We start from the raw sequence: 17118 nt of genomic DNA on the forward strand, positions 1-17118 counted from the left end.
GTTGCCACCACGACTTACCATAATATTATTTTTTTTTTAAACAACTATAGATTTTTGCCTAGCCACAAAGACAAAGTAAGCTGTTGTATTTACCTGGTTTGCTTCTGTTAATTGATCATATTAATACATGAAGTGGCTGGGAGTCGGTCCTGTGATAATCTTCTTACAAAGGATACCTCTTTCTAGATTAAAAAACGTTTGAGGATATTTACGGCTCTGATTACATTTTGACAGTAAATGGGGGCAAAACTGACTGCATTTCATAACAGTCTTGTTGTAACTCTCCTATAGAATAGAGACAGTAGGTCAGGGATGCTATTCAAGCTGTATGGGAGGTACAAGCTACCCTGCAGGTTTGTGGGACCTGGTCTTTTGTAAAGCACATCACACTTCTTGTTTTATGGCTTTAATCAGTCCCATTCTTGCTTACCAGGCAATTTGGAGAATGGGTTATTGCTTCCCCTGAATCCTCTTAGCTGCCTTAAAGGATGATACGAATTGACTTCTCATTCTTCTTTCGCTAGGGTGGTGAAATCCAGGACTGCACCTACTTGGACAGCGAAGGCACCTACAGCGAGTCGGAGCTGTTCCCTGATGAGGACGCGATGACTCTGGCACAGCAGGAGGTGCACCATGAGTCTGACATGGACAGTGCCATTGAGAGCGCCCAGAGCTCAGAGGCCTCCGACGTGTGTCGGAGCGAGGAGAAGGATGGCATGCTTGGTGTCCTGTTTCTGCCTGGTGACAAGTGAGTGGTGGCTTTGCCCCCTGGCAGCCCTGTTTTCTGAGTCATATGTAAAAGCACCAAGGAGGAAGGAGCTCTTATTTGGCTGATTCTTGCTTGGGGAGGCTGAAGATGCCTGAAGGATTTAGAAATTGGATATCAATTTAAAATATAAGGGAGGTAGATGTCTGAGCACTTAAAGGACCTGGACAGTCTCGTCCCTGGCTTCTGACATGTTCTGTGGACACCTGTGGGAATTATGTTTTGTGTGTTGAAGTGACAATTTTGGGTTGTCCCTTTTCAGAAAGGATCCCTTTATTGGCTTCTCCCAGAACTTAGAACCTTCTGTGTTCCTGTGCCTTTTGTGTGCTGGAGTTAAAATACTTTCCACAGAGCAGCACAATATGGGGAATATTGCTTTAGTTTTCTGTATGTGTAATTATCTAAAGATATGGGCACTGCTGATTTGCTTTGCAGCTCCATGTACCAAGTTAATTCTGCGTGTTTCTAATTTTATGTGACCATTAGTGTGCAGCAGTAACTTGTGTTTAACACAGGGTGTCCTGGCATGCGTGTCTATAACCACTGTTTGCTATTAACACAGGAATGTCTCAGTAATCCTAACTTGACTCTTTACAGGTGCATATCTGGAGAATGCTGGTAAAAGCTGAGTTGTAGGGAGAGGGACTCAATCTGATTTAATCTTGCTTTGCTGTGTTAATGCAGTACAGCAGGACAGAGCACAGCTGGGCCTGCTTTGTAAGCCTCTGCACTTTCTTCCTTACTTTTGGTTTGTCATCTTGGTTTGCTCCTCTTGAGTTTTCCTCACTTGTCTTCTTTTCTGATCACTTCAGGTGTTCTCTGTGCAGCCTCATTCCTGCTCTCCTGAGTTTCTCAGCTAGCTGAGATCTGGCCTTCTCCCACTTGCCTTGGCAGTCTTGGATACTTTATCAAGCTAATTTCACTTTTGTCAGTTCTTCATCAAGCTTTTCTCCTTGCCTTATGACTCCTGGCTCTTCTAAGCACCTGTCCTCAGAGTGATAGACTTTAGCTATATCACATTTGAAATAAGTGTATTGCCTTCAAAGTGTATAATTCAGGCTTTTATGAATGGGGATGGGATGTTGTGCATCCTGCCACCTCCATCTAGGGGGTTTGGGAACTCCTGAAAGTTATTACATGCCTACTAAAATCTTGCTTTATCCTCTGAGGTTGTCACAGATAAGGTCATATGTCACTATAAGAGAGAAGAAGCAAAACTTACGTGACTTAGGATTTGTGGTGGCAAAGTCACAGATAAATAAAGAACAGGGTCAGACAAAACTATTACGGAGAGTTTCCCATTGTGTCATGAGGTTTAGAATGGACCTGCTGGCTAACAGTTTGTCTGAAATATTTTATGTACAATTAGTGCTTTATATCACTCAAATCATATAGCAAGTCATTAGCAGATAAAACATCTCTCAATCTTGCAGGAAGTTTTGTGAGGCTGGCTAGTAGTCACTGAGTATCTGCTGCAGGTAAGGAGTCTCATCCTTGAGGAGTGAGCCTGACAGGCAGCCCTGCTCCAGGGGCAGATCCTGTTGTGCAGCCTGCTGCTGTGCAGGGAGGCTCCAGGCTGTTTGCTTATGGAGCAAATGACTGACTACTGGTTGTGTTTGTATCAGCCACGTTTGGTTGGTGCATGCTGTCTCCCCCGAATCCACAGGCAGTTGCATGCATCAGGGCTGCCACGTGCCTGGCTCTGCTGAGCTGTGTGCCTTTTGTCTGCTCCTGCTCTCAGGTTGTAGGACAATATTAGGTACCAGTGGTTATAAAGCAGCTTTCTCTTGTGGTCCGAATCTCCTTTGAAAGACACTTTTTGTCATGATGCAAGGAAGGGCCGGGAAATATCCTCAGATCTCATCTGTGGTCTTAGAGACCATCATATCCCAGCTCATCTGGCACGTGGTGAGCTGAAGTTTGGCTCTTGGCAAAAGGGGGTGGCTGGATCTCATGGGCTGTGGGAGAGGGCTTATGGAGGTTTCTGGGAAACTGGTTAGGGAGTGCAGTGACTGCCTCAGTCTTGTAGACATCCCTATTGCTAGCCTGTGCGTTTTGGAGATGTTTGCATAGTTCCTGCCTTCAGCCAAAATCCTATAAGCAGAAGTCTTCACCACCACATGGAAGCAATGGCTGAGAATTGCTGAGCTGTGCTACTCAAAGTGCAGTGGTGTTGATCCAAACCCATCTCACTGGTAGCTTGTTTGTAGATTCTCAGTGCATATCAGATGTGTTTGTCATTTGAATTTGTAACCTGTTTAAAAACTGGAGTGAAGGGACAAGCTGAAAAGGTGCAACATTCCATTGAGGTGAGATGCTGTCAAAGATGGCCTTCCAGATGTTTCGACCTCTTGTTTCAGGGCAAGTCCTCACAACCCTTCTGCAGCATCTGACCTCTCCACTTATTCCACCGCCTCTCTGATCAGTAATGAAGAGCAGTTTGAAGACTATGGGGAAGGAGATGATGTGGATTTTACTCCCAGTAGCCCCTGTCCTGATGATGAGACCAGAACCAACGCCTACTCTGACCTTGGCTCATCTGTATCTTCCAGGTTGCTCCTTGTTCCTTAACAAACATTTCTTAAATTTTTTTATTCTCCTTTTGAGCCTGAGTGACCATACTAGAATTTCCAGTGGTTACAAAGACTCGCCTCAAAAGGAAAATATTATCAGCTCATTTTCTGCCCTCCAGGTAACAGTGTACACTTGATAATCAGAGCTGTGGCAAATAACTTTGTATCTGATAGTTATTATTGGGTTCTTCTGAAAAAAAAACTGTGCTTTTCTGCTTGTATAGTTTCCTTTCTGTTGCAGGTAGGAGGTATCACAGTTAAGGGTTACTATTGGAAGTTACTTGCTGTAAGTCAGAAACAAGCTTAATGCTTTGAACTAGCCCGGGTGCAGTGGAGAAATCTGCAAGAGAGCTGTTTCTTTTTAGAGTTCTAATACTGCAAATCTTTCATGTTATCTTGTAAGATGAAGTTCCACATACAGACAGGTTGATTTGAAACAAGGCTTTAAAAGACTTAAAAATCTTTCCCCATGCAAGGAATTGGTTGAACAGAGTTGGTGAAGAACCAAGCACGAAGACTTTCCAGGATTTATCTGCTTGAATCAAAAACATATCAAGATCTCGTGCTTCATTGCTGACACAGAACAAGCTCATTCCGTCCCATTGTTCCACATGCAACCCTTGCATGCTACCCTCTGTTTGAAGGAATTCTGCAATCCAACCTCGCTACCTTGGTCATGCATGCAGAGCCAGCACCCCTCTCTGCTGCACTTTCATGGTGATGACTTACATCCTTCATCTCTCAGGTTTATGCAGTCCTTTCCATTCTCATTCCTGAGGCTCTATGCATTTCATGTTATGATTGCTTTCTTTTGAGTTTATTTTCCTCTTTTTTATCTATGTCTGCTTCTTCCTTTGAGTCACTTCTTCTTACCAACTGCTGTTTTTCATCTTCCTGCCTTTCTCTTGGAGAAAGGGCTCTTCAGGTTGCATGCCAGACAGGGGGAAGATGGGCAGGATGAGAGAGGGGATATTGCTGAGGTGAAATGTAGCTGCTTTTGCTATGTTCATCACATGGACTCTGTGTGTCTTGAGCTATTCTTCCCATTGCCCAAACTGATTCTTTGCACTGATGCCCAGAACCTGTACTCTGTAGAGACTCAGCTCAGGCAGGTAGGCTTACCCTTAAACTAGCGTTCCTCATTGTTACCTCTAAGGTAAATGAGCTGTGGTGAGAGGTGGCATCTCGCGTCCCTTGTCTGTGATTCTGACACACAGTCAGGAGGAAAACCTGCTGTGAGTTGGTTACTGTAGCCAGTAATATCTCTCCTTTCCTGCAAACAGTGCTGGCCAAACACCCCGAAAAATGAGGCATGTTTATAACAGCGAGTTACTGGATGTTTACTGCTCACAGTGCTGCAAAAAGATAAATCTACTCAACGATTTGGAAGCCAGGCTGAAAAACTTGAAAGCAAACAGGTAAGCAGCCTACTGCAGTGCTTCTAGTAGTGTTCCTGTGAAATAGAACTAGTTAGTGGCAGGAAGAGAGGAAGAAAGAGCCCCTTCTTTCCTTGTGTTCCGTTCTATCTTACATGTTTTCTTGTTCTTACAAAGCGGTAAGAAACTCAGACCTTGACATCTAGCCTCAACTTAAGTGCAGCTCCTCATGAAGTCATAAGTATTTTTCCGACTTGAGTTCATTAAAGCTGTCTACACCTTGAAAACATAAACGAATGAGCTGTTTGATCTCAGAGTAAGAGTGACATGTCTGGGATTTCTTCTCTGGAAGTGGGGTCTGCTGTGCTTCTTAGTGCAGACCTGCAGTTAGCTGCCTGTTTCTCCAGGTGGGAAGGGGTGATGTGACACTGTTAGCTGATGTGCATAACCTCGCATCTCACAAAGCTATTGGCAATAGAGGTACTTCATTCCTGTGCACGTTTTTCTTTTATTTTTTTTTTTTCCTTGTGAGAACTTGGAAAAAAAAGTTGAATCATAGGGCAGAAATGACTTCTGGGGTTCCTTGTAAATTCAGCTGTCTTTACATTTCTATCCCTGTCACTCCAACCAATTCTGAGCTGTGCTGAGCACACAGAACTGCCATCAGTTAGGCTTTTTGAAGGAAATCATTTGATGGGCTTCTAGCTCCCCCTAGAAACTAAATGTAAATCCTGCCTGTCTGTGTAGTCTGTGGCACGGTGCACTGCTGCTTCTTTTGACACAGCAGGATGGTACTTGATCTGAACAGCGTTCCTGCCCTAGCAAGTAGTCTGCTCAAACCCAGACCGTGCCTGGACAGATCTTAGGTAGTTTTATGAGCAGAGCTGTATATACATGGCTGGAAGAGAGCTGTGTGCTTGAGTGTGCCCAGAGACGTGGCATCTTCTGAGAGCCAACTAGATATTTGCCTCTCCCAGATGGATTCATGTGGTTCTAATCTTCTAGTCTGGAGTGCAGTCCCTCCTTTGGATAATAACTGATCTTTGGCTGTAAAAGGAAACTGCAAAAATTGGAAGTATCTCAGTCCCTGTGCTGAACTGGGAAGTATTATGGTGAAGGATAAACTGTCTGTTTATAAAATCATCTGAAATTCGGGAATCCCAAATAAATGTCCACCTCTAACATCGCTCGGTGTCCCTTTGTGATATTTCTAATGTTAACTTCACTCTGATTTACACTCACAAATCTGCTAAATATAACAGTACTTGCAAATTGACTTATTAACGATCACAGTAACTTTTGGCTCCACTCACCTTCACATTGTTAGCAACTGCAGCTCTTAAGTTGCTTGAGGATATTGTTCACAGGTTTTTTTTTTCTAATTTCACAAAAAGAGTCAATGTTATGTTTCATGGTGCCATTTGGTTAGAGGTTAAACTGAGATTTATTTGATCGCTATTGAATTCAGTGTTTAATTCCTGTATCATTGCTTCTGTATCTTTGTAGCCCTAACAGGAAAATATCAAGCACAGCTTTTGGAAGGTAAGCATCTTCAACTTTTTTCTGAGTACTCCTGGGATCAGCTTTAGCAATTCCATAACTAACAGAGAAGGGAGAGGAGAAATAAACTTAGGAAAACAAAAAGATGCCAAGATGGATTTTCAAGAAAAGAGGCTTGTGGTGATATTACAGAATACAGAAGTCTCTGTTAGTTCTGGAGCAGGCCCCTGAACTGGGAAGAGCTCTATTAAGAACACTGATGGTTTCTTCCTTTAAACTGCTGTTCCATCAGTCCAGCTATCGCTTCTGTCCCCCATCATAGTGTGGACATTTGGTATCATTGCTAAAATGCAAAGGAAAGCAAGAGCGTGCTTTTGTAAAGGACATATGGAACTGTGGTATGTCATTTGGCTGAATAAATCAGCCCTGGACTGGGGGGAGCTCTAAGTTTCAAGCAGTACTGCAGATAATCTGTAATATATGTATTATGATGTGGTTCTGTGTTGGGAACTGAGATGTAATTTCTTTTGTGCCTGTTTATGAAGAAGCTCTTACTGTATGAAATTTATTCTAAATTAGCCATACCAACCAGCATACAGTGACAACCTTTAAACTTCTAAAAAAGCAAATGCACCTTGGTATGTAGTGTGAATAAACCTCAGTAAGTTTAAAGCCATGCTAATGCTGATGATGGATCCTATCGAATCCAAAAGAGACCTCACACCCTGGAACTGATGTTGTGCTCTTTGTATGACTGTTTAGTTACCAGTCCTTTGTAAGGCGTGTGCTTAAGCAGAGGTAATTGTCACTGAGATGACTGAACATCTGGTGCTAAAATCTGTGCAAAGTGCAAAACCAGGCTGTAAGGCAGCACCTGGACTCTTTTTCTTCTCTCCTCATCAAGTAAAATAATTATCTTTGTGGTCTTTCAGGCAGCTCTTCCACAATAGCAACTTCAGCAGCAGTAATGGCAGCACAGAAGACCTGTTCAGAGATAGTATAGACTCCTGTGATAATGATATAACTGAAAAGGTGAGAAGCTGTGTGCATTGCAATTAGATGTGCCTAAACCAAATCCTCCTCGAGACATGCATCAACTGATGAAGCTCTGCTTGCAGTGGTCTGAAGTAGTTCATTCAAAGTGCCTAAGATATTCCATTAATAGTAAAACTCTGCTTCACAAACATGCAAGAGCTGTGAAAGTACAGATCTGCAGTCATTGCATTTGTACTTCTTTACTGTGTCGTTGCACTGATTCAGGCTTAATTTTGCCACCATCTTTGCAGGAAAATATGGTCTCTTCAAAGAGGCTACCATAGCAGAATGTTCATTAGAAACAGTGAAGGGCTGTGTGAAGAGAGATTCAGTCTCTTAGTTCTTCTTTTCCACTTTCTCCTCTTCCAGGTAACATACCTAGAAAAAAAGGTTACAGAATTGGAAAATGATAACCTGACTAATGGTGACCTGAAGAGCAAACTGAAACAAGAGAACACGCAGTTAGTTCACAGGTAATGAATCATGGAACCAGTTCTTTTTGTGTCACAGCAGAGCCAGAACAAAGTTGAGGGTAAAGAACATCTCTGTGAAATATGGCCACATTTTCTGCATAGAACGGATAGAACAAAACAAGATAAGGCTTCCTGTGAGAAGTCCGAGTGGAACAGGACTGCCTTCCTAAATTTTCAGCAGGCAGATACCTTCTAAGCAAATTTCTTAATACTGTTACTGTAATGAGAACTTAGCATTTTTGTTGTAAAAGGGGTTACCATGCTTGCTTTTCTGTTTTTGTATATATATTTTTTTTAATCCATGTAGAAAGGAAGTCTGGTTATTGTTTCTTGAGACTGAGAATGAGGAGATGGGTGGGTATTGCTATATACTCTGCATGTGCTGGGAAGATTGAATACCAAGAGAACTTTTGGCAGAAGTAGTGTTGAGAGAGAGAGAAGTAAAATGGAATAAAAGAGTGAGAAGGAAAGCAGGCAATGAAGTTGCACACATTATTTTATTTAAAAAAATGTGTGAAACGATTACTGAAATGATTACTGGCTTCCTTAGGGTTCATGAGCTGGAAGAGCTATTGAAAGACCAAGAGACATCAGCAGAACAAACCCTGGAAGAAGAGATAAAGAGACATCGAGAAGCTTATAGCAAGTATGAAAAAGAGAAAGGCACGGAAATTGAACTGCTAAATACGAGGTAACAAAAGTCTTGATGCCTCCCAGGACAGTGTACCAATTTTTGTTCTCTTCTGTTGCATGTGAATGTAGGCTGTTCACACTCAGTGCACAGATGGTTACAGGTTCAAAGTTCCACGGAGTAGCTGTGCAGTTGCATGTCTAATGCCCAAAAGCAAGGAGGATGTTTTACATTAATGCTTTAATCCACATAGCCCATGTAGACAGCTTAGCTGGTTATTTGGCATAGATTCAAGGAGAGAATTGCGGCCAGCTGTACCAGGCACTTGTCTCTGTATTCATTTCTTCATACTTGATTTTTTTTTATACATCAGTTGTGATTGAATATAAGAATCTGAGAGTCAGTGCAGTGTTCTTGGCCTTAACAACAAAAAAAAAGCATACAACAGTGATTAAAAATGCTAAGATTAGGCAGAGTTTCTCTGTAAACTTTCTATGAAGTGCAAGTGAAATGGCTTTTTAGAGCACACTGCTTTGCATGTCTGCATTCTTGAAAACACATTTTTCTCTAAGACTTTTGTTATTGGCACAGGGTTCAGCAACTGGAAGAAGAAAATGGTGAGCTGAAAACCACCGTCATGCGACTGAAATCACAAACAGAGAGATTAGATGAGGTAACACAAATCCTGAGTGTTGATCTTGTCTTGGATGTCAAGTGCGATTTGACAGCAGCTTGATTTGTATAAAGGCAGAGTCGTACAGTGGTTGGCTCAGGTTTTATAACTGGCCTTTCCTGAACAAGAATGTTATTGGAATTAGAGCATTGGTCACCTTTAGTATCAGAGGTGCTCTGAGATGCCTCACAGTTTGTCTAGGTGTAGCAGAGATGTGTGTCTGTAGGCTTGTGTTGAAAAACTCAGGGCTCGTGCACTTGCAAACTAGCTGTAAAGTACCCAATTTATTCCAGGAAAGGCAACGCATGTCAGATAGGTTGGAGGACACCAGTCTGCGACTGAAGGATGAGATGGATTTGTACAAGAGGATGATGGACAAACTGCGACAGAACAGGCTGGAATTTAACAAGGAGAGGGAAGCCACACAGGAGGTAGGTATGAGGAAGGTTGTAAGACCAGGCAATTGCATCTTAATCATGAAAGCTCATCTGAAAAAGTACAGATGTACAGGGTGAACACTGAAAATACAACATCTGGTGAATGTATTGTAGGATTGTGCACCTCTGACAGGGATATCCACAGGGCAATGAGTGTTGCGAGAATACCTAATAAATGATGATCTCAAAGGGTTTAATACTCTTTGAGAACTGGAAGCCTTGAATGCATGCCATAAGATTTGCTGTACTGAGCTTGAAAGGAGAATTATGCCTCTCAGACACCAAACTTGGACATCAAAGCTTTTTCCACCTCTGAAGCAGCTTAGATGTCTTGCCCTTCCACAGAAGGCAAAGGCTGTGCTGTATGAGTGTCTGTCCTTTGTCACAGTGCAAAGGTGCAGCACAGAGATGGCTGCTGCCAGGGAGGGCTGGTTGTGCAGAGGCTGGAGAGACGTGTTTCCTTGCAGCTCATTGAGGACTTGCGAAAGGAGCTGGAGCACTTGCAGCTCTACAAGCTGGAATGTGAGCGTCCTGGACGTGGGAGAAGTTCCTCATCCAGCGTGAGTGAATTCAATGCTAAAACCAGAGAGGTGGAAATGGAGCATGAAATAAAACGGCTGAAGCAGGTGAGCAGGGAAGGGCCTCACAGTGTGTGGGTGAGTCCAAAGGAACTGTGCAGGACTGCTCAGAAAAATCCTGGTAGCTGCATGTGCCAGTATGGTGTCTTAAGGTTTCTGTACCCCGCTCACTTCCACTTTAACTTAGGATGTGCATTACTTTTGTCTGGAACTTACAAGTTGTAAATTGTGTACCTAGGAAACACCTGCAGTTCAGGTGAGGATGACTTTCACTGGTAAAAGAGTTGTTTGCTAACTTGTAGCCTTATTGTATTTCATCCACACTAGCTAATTTTTTTTTTTCCAATGAATCCATGTAGAAAGAACTTAAAAGGAATTTCTTCATCCTTAAACAGGAGAATCAGAAACTTCGTGACCAAAATGATGATCTTAATGGACAAATTCTTAGTCTGAGTATCTATGAAGCTAAAAATCTCTTTGCAACACAAACAAAAGCCCAGTCACTGGCTGCTGAGATTGACTCTGCATCTAGAGATGAGGTAATATGCTTTCTTCATCAAGTACTGCATCCAAAATCTTGATTTTTCAATGTAATTAACTGTCAAGGTTGATTTAACTGAGGCTGACAAATGAAAAATCTGCTTTGCAAGGAGTTCAGGAATACTAGAAGATTAATTTAAATTTAACAGTGGTTCTGGGTGTTCCTTTTAACATAACTTTCTCACTTTTATCTCAAAACTGGAAATAGAATCTCAGTGAACTATTTTACAGGGGATTTATTTTAACATCTTCTATCTTGCAGGGTACTGTGCTATTGCAGCATTCATTTCATATAGAAATTGCTATAGCTGTTTAATTGAATTTTTACCTTCTGTTCTGGATTTAGTTCTAAGATACTTCAGTAACAAGCTTTTACTTAAATCTAAATCTGCCCTGTAGCAGAGCTGGATTCTTGCAGAAGGTAGGCGATGTGCAAGTGATAATGTGGTAATGCTCTGAAAGGGGACCATTGGCATGAGGGCTGAATCAAGGTGGTGTGACTTCCTTTAAGCTGCAGAGTTGATCATGAGGTCAGGCCAGCAGATACGTGAAAGTTCCCAAAGACAAAGACAAGTTAGGGATGAAAGAGTTTTAAAAGAATTGCTTAATTCTGTGCATTGCTTCTTCTGGACAGAACTTTCTCTCATCTTCAAGAGGAGTTTTGAGACAAACCTTATTCAGTGTGTACCTGAATGGCCCTGTTAGTCCCTGGGCAGTCTCTTGTAGTGAATTATGTACTCAAATGTCTTGCTGAACAAAAGCAGTGTGACGAAAGGCTGTTTAATTGTAGAACTCTATTTGAATGGAAGCAAATTGGGGTTTTTGCTGTCGTTGAGACGGATCTTTATTTTTCCTTTGGAATTTCCTGTCTTTGGCTCATGCAGAGAATGCCCAGCACCACCCTATAGAGGAGCAGCATGCCTTGCAGCTGTGACCCAGGCTTAGTAAACCTCACAGACCAGTGTAAATCTTTCTCATCTTTCTCTTTTTCCTATATAATTGAAATGAAGGTAAGAGGCTGCAGGTTGAGGGTGAGAATTCCCTGAAGGCTTATGGAAATGGACACTCAAATCACATCAGCTTTAGGAGGATCTGGGGCTTTGACACGTCTGGGCAACTTTGGCAACAAAGCGATCTGTCTTCATCTTTGGAGGGATTAAAGGGTTTTTTTCATAGCTCAGAAGTTTAGTGGACAACAGCACGTTTTGAATGCAGGACATAGAACATCCCATGGAATTTTCTTGAGTATACACAGCTAGGGTGTTTATTGTTGTTTTTTTAAGAGAATATGCATCTGATACAGAGGGAATATCTGTATTGTTCCCAGTATGTAGCAGTGTTCTGTTCAGCAGGCTTGCGTGCAAATCTACTGAAATCTAAAGAGCTTTGTAGAAATTGGGTGCCATGAAGTTCTTCCACTGCGATGAGGAAGTTCATCCAAGGTGTGGGTGCAGGATTGCTGTGTTAGATGTGGAATTTCTATTTCGTATGACCTGCCAAAAGATTCCTGACGGTGACCATTCACCACCTTCCTAAATAATAAAGATCTTTAACATGCAGATCGTTTCTAACAGATAAAGAGAGGAGGCTGGGGTCGAATACTGCATGAGGTAATTGGTGATCTTGGCAGGTGATTGTCTCTTACCGCAATATGAGTTCGTGCTGTTTGGTTAAATGTTCTGCAAGAGTAAATCTGAAATGTTGTGTTTCAGCTCATGGAAGCCCTTAAAGAACAGGAAGAGATCAATTACAGATTGCGACAGTATATGGACAAGATCATTCTGGCAATCCTAGATCACAACCCATCCATCTTGGAAATAAAGAATTGAAGTGAATACAAAAAAGAAAAGCAGCAACTGCCCTATATTTCTGCACATGCCACTGGATCTAAACAACACTCTGATACTGTAAATTAGCCTATAAATATATATATACACTACATGTGAGTGTGGGTGCGCGGGTGTGTTTATATGACATTTGGTACACTGTTATTTGTCACTGAATTGGCTTGGTTAGACTTCCTTGCACTTTCAATACCTGTGTCAAGATAGATACTGTATATTAATGTAATAACAATATAACTGGATTATGCTGTTTTAGATACTGGATAAAATGATTCTACCTCTAGTTGTAAAGGTGGAAGAAAGACAATGGAAACATATGGATGTGACCCTAACTTTAGGAGCAAGATTTGTTCTTTTGTTCTTCCTGGAATTTGGGTATCACAAAGCAAACATTGTACCCAGGTTCAGTCCCTAACTGGTGCTGACTGTGTCATTTCCTATTCAATTGAGCTTTATTACTTAAGAAACACCCAGGAAAAGAACATTTGTGGAAAAGAAAAGAGACAAAGTAAAAAGAGAAGTGGAAGAAATGGCTGAATTTTTGCTGTTTGTAAAATCACTATCCATCTGTTTGCCACTGTCAGCACCAAGTGCTTTCTATAGAAGATCACTCTGCTTTGGGATGCTTTGAGCCAACCCACTCTTGTGTGTGTGCACATGTGTATATTTTATGCCAGGGTTCCTGTAGCACTGAGGCTAGGAATCTCTTCAACTCTATTCCCCTATTTTCAGGGGTTCATTGTAGAATGGCGTGGGCCAGAAAGGACTTTAAAGCTTGTACAGATCACGCCACCTACTCTAGGCAGGATTGCCACCTACTGGATCAGGCCAGCCTGGCCTTGAATGCATCCAGAGATGGGGCATCCATAACTTCTCAAGGCAGGCCTGTTCTGCCTCTCCACCCTCTAGGTAAAGAATTTCCTCTGAACAGCTGACTGGAATCTCCCTCCCCTGCTTGTCAAACCCATTCCCTTTGTCCTATTATTATCAGATTGTGTAAAAATGGATCTCCCTCTTGTTTATAAGCTCTTTTCCAGTACTAAAGGCTGAAGTGAGGTTTCCCTGGAACCTTCTCTTCTCCAGGCCGCACAAGCCCAGCTCCTTTGGTGTTCCTTCCCAGGAGGTGATTCAGCCCTCGCATCTCCGTGGCCTTCTCTGGACCCACTCTTAACAGCAGCACATCTTGTGCTGGTCACCATATGCCAGGTGGGGCCTCAAGGGCAGAGCAGAGGGGGACAGTCACCTCCCTCACCTCGCTGACCACCCCTCTTTGGGTTGGCCCAGCACACAGTTTTTGTCCATCAGGATCCCCCCAAGTTCTTCTCTACAGGGCTGCTGTCAATGAGTTGTTCTCACAGTCTGTGCTCATGTCTGGGGTTGCTCTGGCCGAGGCGCAGCACCTTGTGCTTGGCTTTGCTCAACCTCATTTGGTTCATGTGAGCCCACTTCTTGAGCCTGTCCTTCTCGAGTCCTCCTGCAGCACGTGGGCCATTCAAATGAATTCTGCAATCCCGTATCTTCGTAATTTTAAATGTTTCACAGAAGGAGCATATTTCAGTTCTAAAAAAATAATAATAATAAAATATGTGTTGTTTTCTCACCATCAGACACTGCATTGCTTGGAGAGTGGCATTTTGTGGACAAGCTGTGGGAAGGGCCATCTGGGTCCTGTCATGGTGATAGGGGAAGCCTCATGTGAAGTGGCTTTTACTTATAGGGCAATAAAAAATAGAAGAGCTTGGTCTTGCATAAGTTGTCAACCCAGGCTGAGTACACACGTGCTTGTCTGAAGCTCTGAACAGGGAATGCATTCTGGCTTACGTGAGCAGTTGTGTGAGTGCTTAACTTTAAATGCGTGCTGTGACTGCTCGTAGAAGTCAGTGGGACAGGACATAAAGCTTTAAAATTGAGTGTGTGCTCAGCTGCTGCCTTAAGTAGAGATGGACTTCAACGTGTGCCTGTGTTTTCCTTGGCTGGATCTCTGTGATGTAGTGCTAGGACCTTTTTAATTAATGGTGTAGCTTATATAGAAGAAGCTTATGGCATTGTCTGATAATTGAATGCTTAGAAGATTTTTATTCCGTGCACTTTTTTTTTTTTTTTAACTACAAATTTTACACTTCAAAATTCTTTTTGACTGATGCCAACTGGCACAGAAAATAGGCCCTTCCTCATAGTGATGTGGCTCTTCCCACTGCCCAGAGCTGTTCCCTCTATTGAATGCACTCCCCAGGAGAATGTGACAGTAGCAGTGACTGTGCTTTTCTGTGTATATCTTGCTGTTGGCAGCCTTGCCCCTAGTATTCTCTTGCTGTGTCTTGGTGTGTGTGTGTGATAACATTCTTCCTCAATTTGAATACATATCTGTATTCAGTTATGGGTGTAAATATATATATATATTTTTCTGTAGTTTTTGTGCTCTTGCCTTCAGTGACGTGTTACTGGAGTGTTGGGAAGGGGAGGGGGGCAGGTACTGAAATTAGGCTGTCTTGAAGGCAAGAAAATAAAAACAATTTGTTTCTATGTATCTGCAATAGGCAGGTGTAAAGTAACTGGAAAGCCAGAGGGACCAGAGGAATAATGATGGGATGCAGCATCCCAGAAGCAAAGAAGTCAGTGGGACTTCAGTGCGCTGGGAGAAATGTTACAGTCTCAATCAAACAGTGATGTCTCAGGGCTGGATTCCTGAGGCCGCAGGGTAATCTGAAGGAAGGGATTTAAAGACTGTCCCTCTACCAGCTGGGAATGGTGTAAAATGCTCTGTGCTAAATTGCAGCAGCTTCTGTTTGTGGAGAAACGGGTGGATCACCCCTCAGTACGCCCTGTTCCACCACTGCTGCTTCTGGATGTGCCACCCAGCAGGTAGGAGAGAAACAGTCAAACCAGCTTGGTGCTACCTACAGATACCTGCCAGGAGGACTCCTCACCTGTGATGCAGTGATGATGTCTCCATCTGCGTGGTGCTGTTAGTGAATTGTGCCAAGGACTTTGCTCTTCTTGTAGGCCACTGAGAACTGTTTCAGTTGTTGGGTGGCTGTTGCTAACATCCTGTGTCGTGCAGGGCTGGGTGAGCCAGCAGCCCTGCTGGTGGGACTTTTCCTTGGTAAGTTACACTTCTGTCCCTCTCTCCTGCTCTGGATTTACGTGTAAGTGAAGCTGTTGCAGGTCAGACTGGTGACTGAATGTTTTTCTCCTGAATATTTTGAAGTAAACTGGACTCAATTTTAAAATTTTAATAACTTAAAGCCCATTCTTGTTAGGGTAGAACATCAGCAAATGTTGAGGACTAGGACTAGTTTGCAGAAAACTGTGCTGAGCACTTGGGAAGCAATGCGCACAGCTGGCTTCACTGAACCTGCAGAGCTGAAGGACACGAGTGGAAGAAATGAATGTGGTAATATGCAAGATTCTGTGCAGGTAAATATGTAAAAAGTTAATAGTTACTGATAGTAACTCACCACTGAGTGGCTGCAATCCTGGAAATGGCACGCTAGCTGAGGGTGCACAGCAGTGAATTTCCTACAGATTTGCAGGACTTCTCGTTTAGCTCTGCACCCCCTGGCTTTAGAATTTAAAAGGTGTTCGTTCCTTGCTCCACAGTGTTGGCATTTGAAGAGTTTTCTTACCACCACGTTGGTGCTGTTTGTAGCTTTGTTGTAGTGCAAAGAAGTTTCAATTCCATATGTGTGGAGCTGTTGGCGTGGTACTGCTTTCAATTAGCTCTCAAATACATATGCAGACCCTTACTGTGTTTTACAGGTGATGTGAGTTGGAGGTGGGAGATCCATTCCTTTGGCAGATACGCTTTCCTCTACGGTATCCACCTCTAAAAATAATTAGATGGCAATTGCATCTTTAAGCTGTCTGATAGCAGCTCCCCAGTAACGACAGGCACTAGAACAAACCTGGGAGAAACCTTCTATCCTGCAAAATCAGTCATCACGTTTTATGACTTAAAGGTAACTTGGCAGTAAGATCATCTTTGGTGGGTCACTGGAACAGTGGGGAGAGTAATTGGGTACCAGTTTTCCAGAGTATGTATATTTCAGTCAATATTTCAAACAGAAATAAGGTATAATCTCATTCTAGCAATACTCAAATGCAGTAAATGTTCTTGTGTTAAAATCATGCTTCTCATTTAACCCTCAGGGATGCAAACACAATCCAAGGTACTATCTCTCGATCTGCTCTTTAGCTCCTTATACTGTAGGATCTGAAAAGCTACGTGATATTCTGATCAAACTAATTGCAAACCACTGCAGGTGTTTTTGTATGGTGGAAAAAAGAAAATGAGTTGCTCCTGGCTAGCAGCAGTCCTTGGCCAGGCTGATCACACTCACAGGTGCTGTGGAAAAATACCTCTTCCAAAAGTTGCACTTAGGAGTTCCTGAAATGTGGTCTTTCAAGGTTTGCTGATATTGGCTGCTTCACTCCAAATACCAGCCTTCAGCTTCTGGTTTCAGAGCGTGGTGCTGACTTAAAATTAGATTGACAGCAGAGCATTTTTCAGCTTTTTTAGTAACTTGTAATGAAGACTCAAGTTGTTCGCTGTGTTTTGAAATGTGACAGTGACAAGCTGTGGCCATCCAATCTGTTTGTAAGAGTCTTCAATACACAGATTTGTAGCAAGTCTCAAAAAAATCCATACAGTTTTGCTGCCAAAACTTTCCTTTTATTGTCTTCAGAGAAATT

General features: G+C 42.6%; 1 protein-coding gene across 2 annotated transcripts in view; it reads left to right on the forward strand.

The window, feature by feature from the left end:
* Positions 1-12411, forward strand: part of RAB11FIP4 (RAB11 family interacting protein 4) — a gene marked incomplete at both ends in the record, with an annotated part of 83218 nt that extends 70807 nt beyond the window's left edge. Inside the window, 12 exons of one of the 2 annotated variants that reach the window (XM_079544494.1) lie at positions 525-748; positions 3127-3318; positions 4623-4757; positions 6222-6257; positions 7148-7247; positions 7620-7723; positions 8274-8414; positions 8946-9027; positions 9321-9458; positions 9932-10090; positions 10438-10581; positions 12295-12411. In XM_079544494.1, the coding sequence (XP_079400620.1) occupies positions 525-748; positions 3127-3318; positions 4623-4757; positions 6222-6257; positions 7148-7247; positions 7620-7723; positions 8274-8414; positions 8946-9027; positions 9321-9458; positions 9932-10090; positions 10438-10581; positions 12295-12411 (1572 nt within the window). Of the gene's footprint in view, positions 1-524; positions 749-3126; positions 3319-4622; positions 4758-6221; positions 6258-7147; positions 7248-7619; positions 7724-8273; positions 8415-8945; positions 9028-9320; positions 9459-9931; positions 10091-10437; positions 10582-12294 lie in introns of those variants that run through there. The other variant, XM_079544495.1, reaches the window with a different exon arrangement.
* Positions 12412-17118: the final 4707 nt, after the last annotated feature.

This window comes from Tetrao urogallus (assembly GCF_951394365.1).
Source record: "Tetrao urogallus genome assembly, chromosome: 18".
NCBI lineage: Eukaryota > Metazoa > Chordata > Aves > Galliformes > Phasianidae > Tetrao > Tetrao urogallus.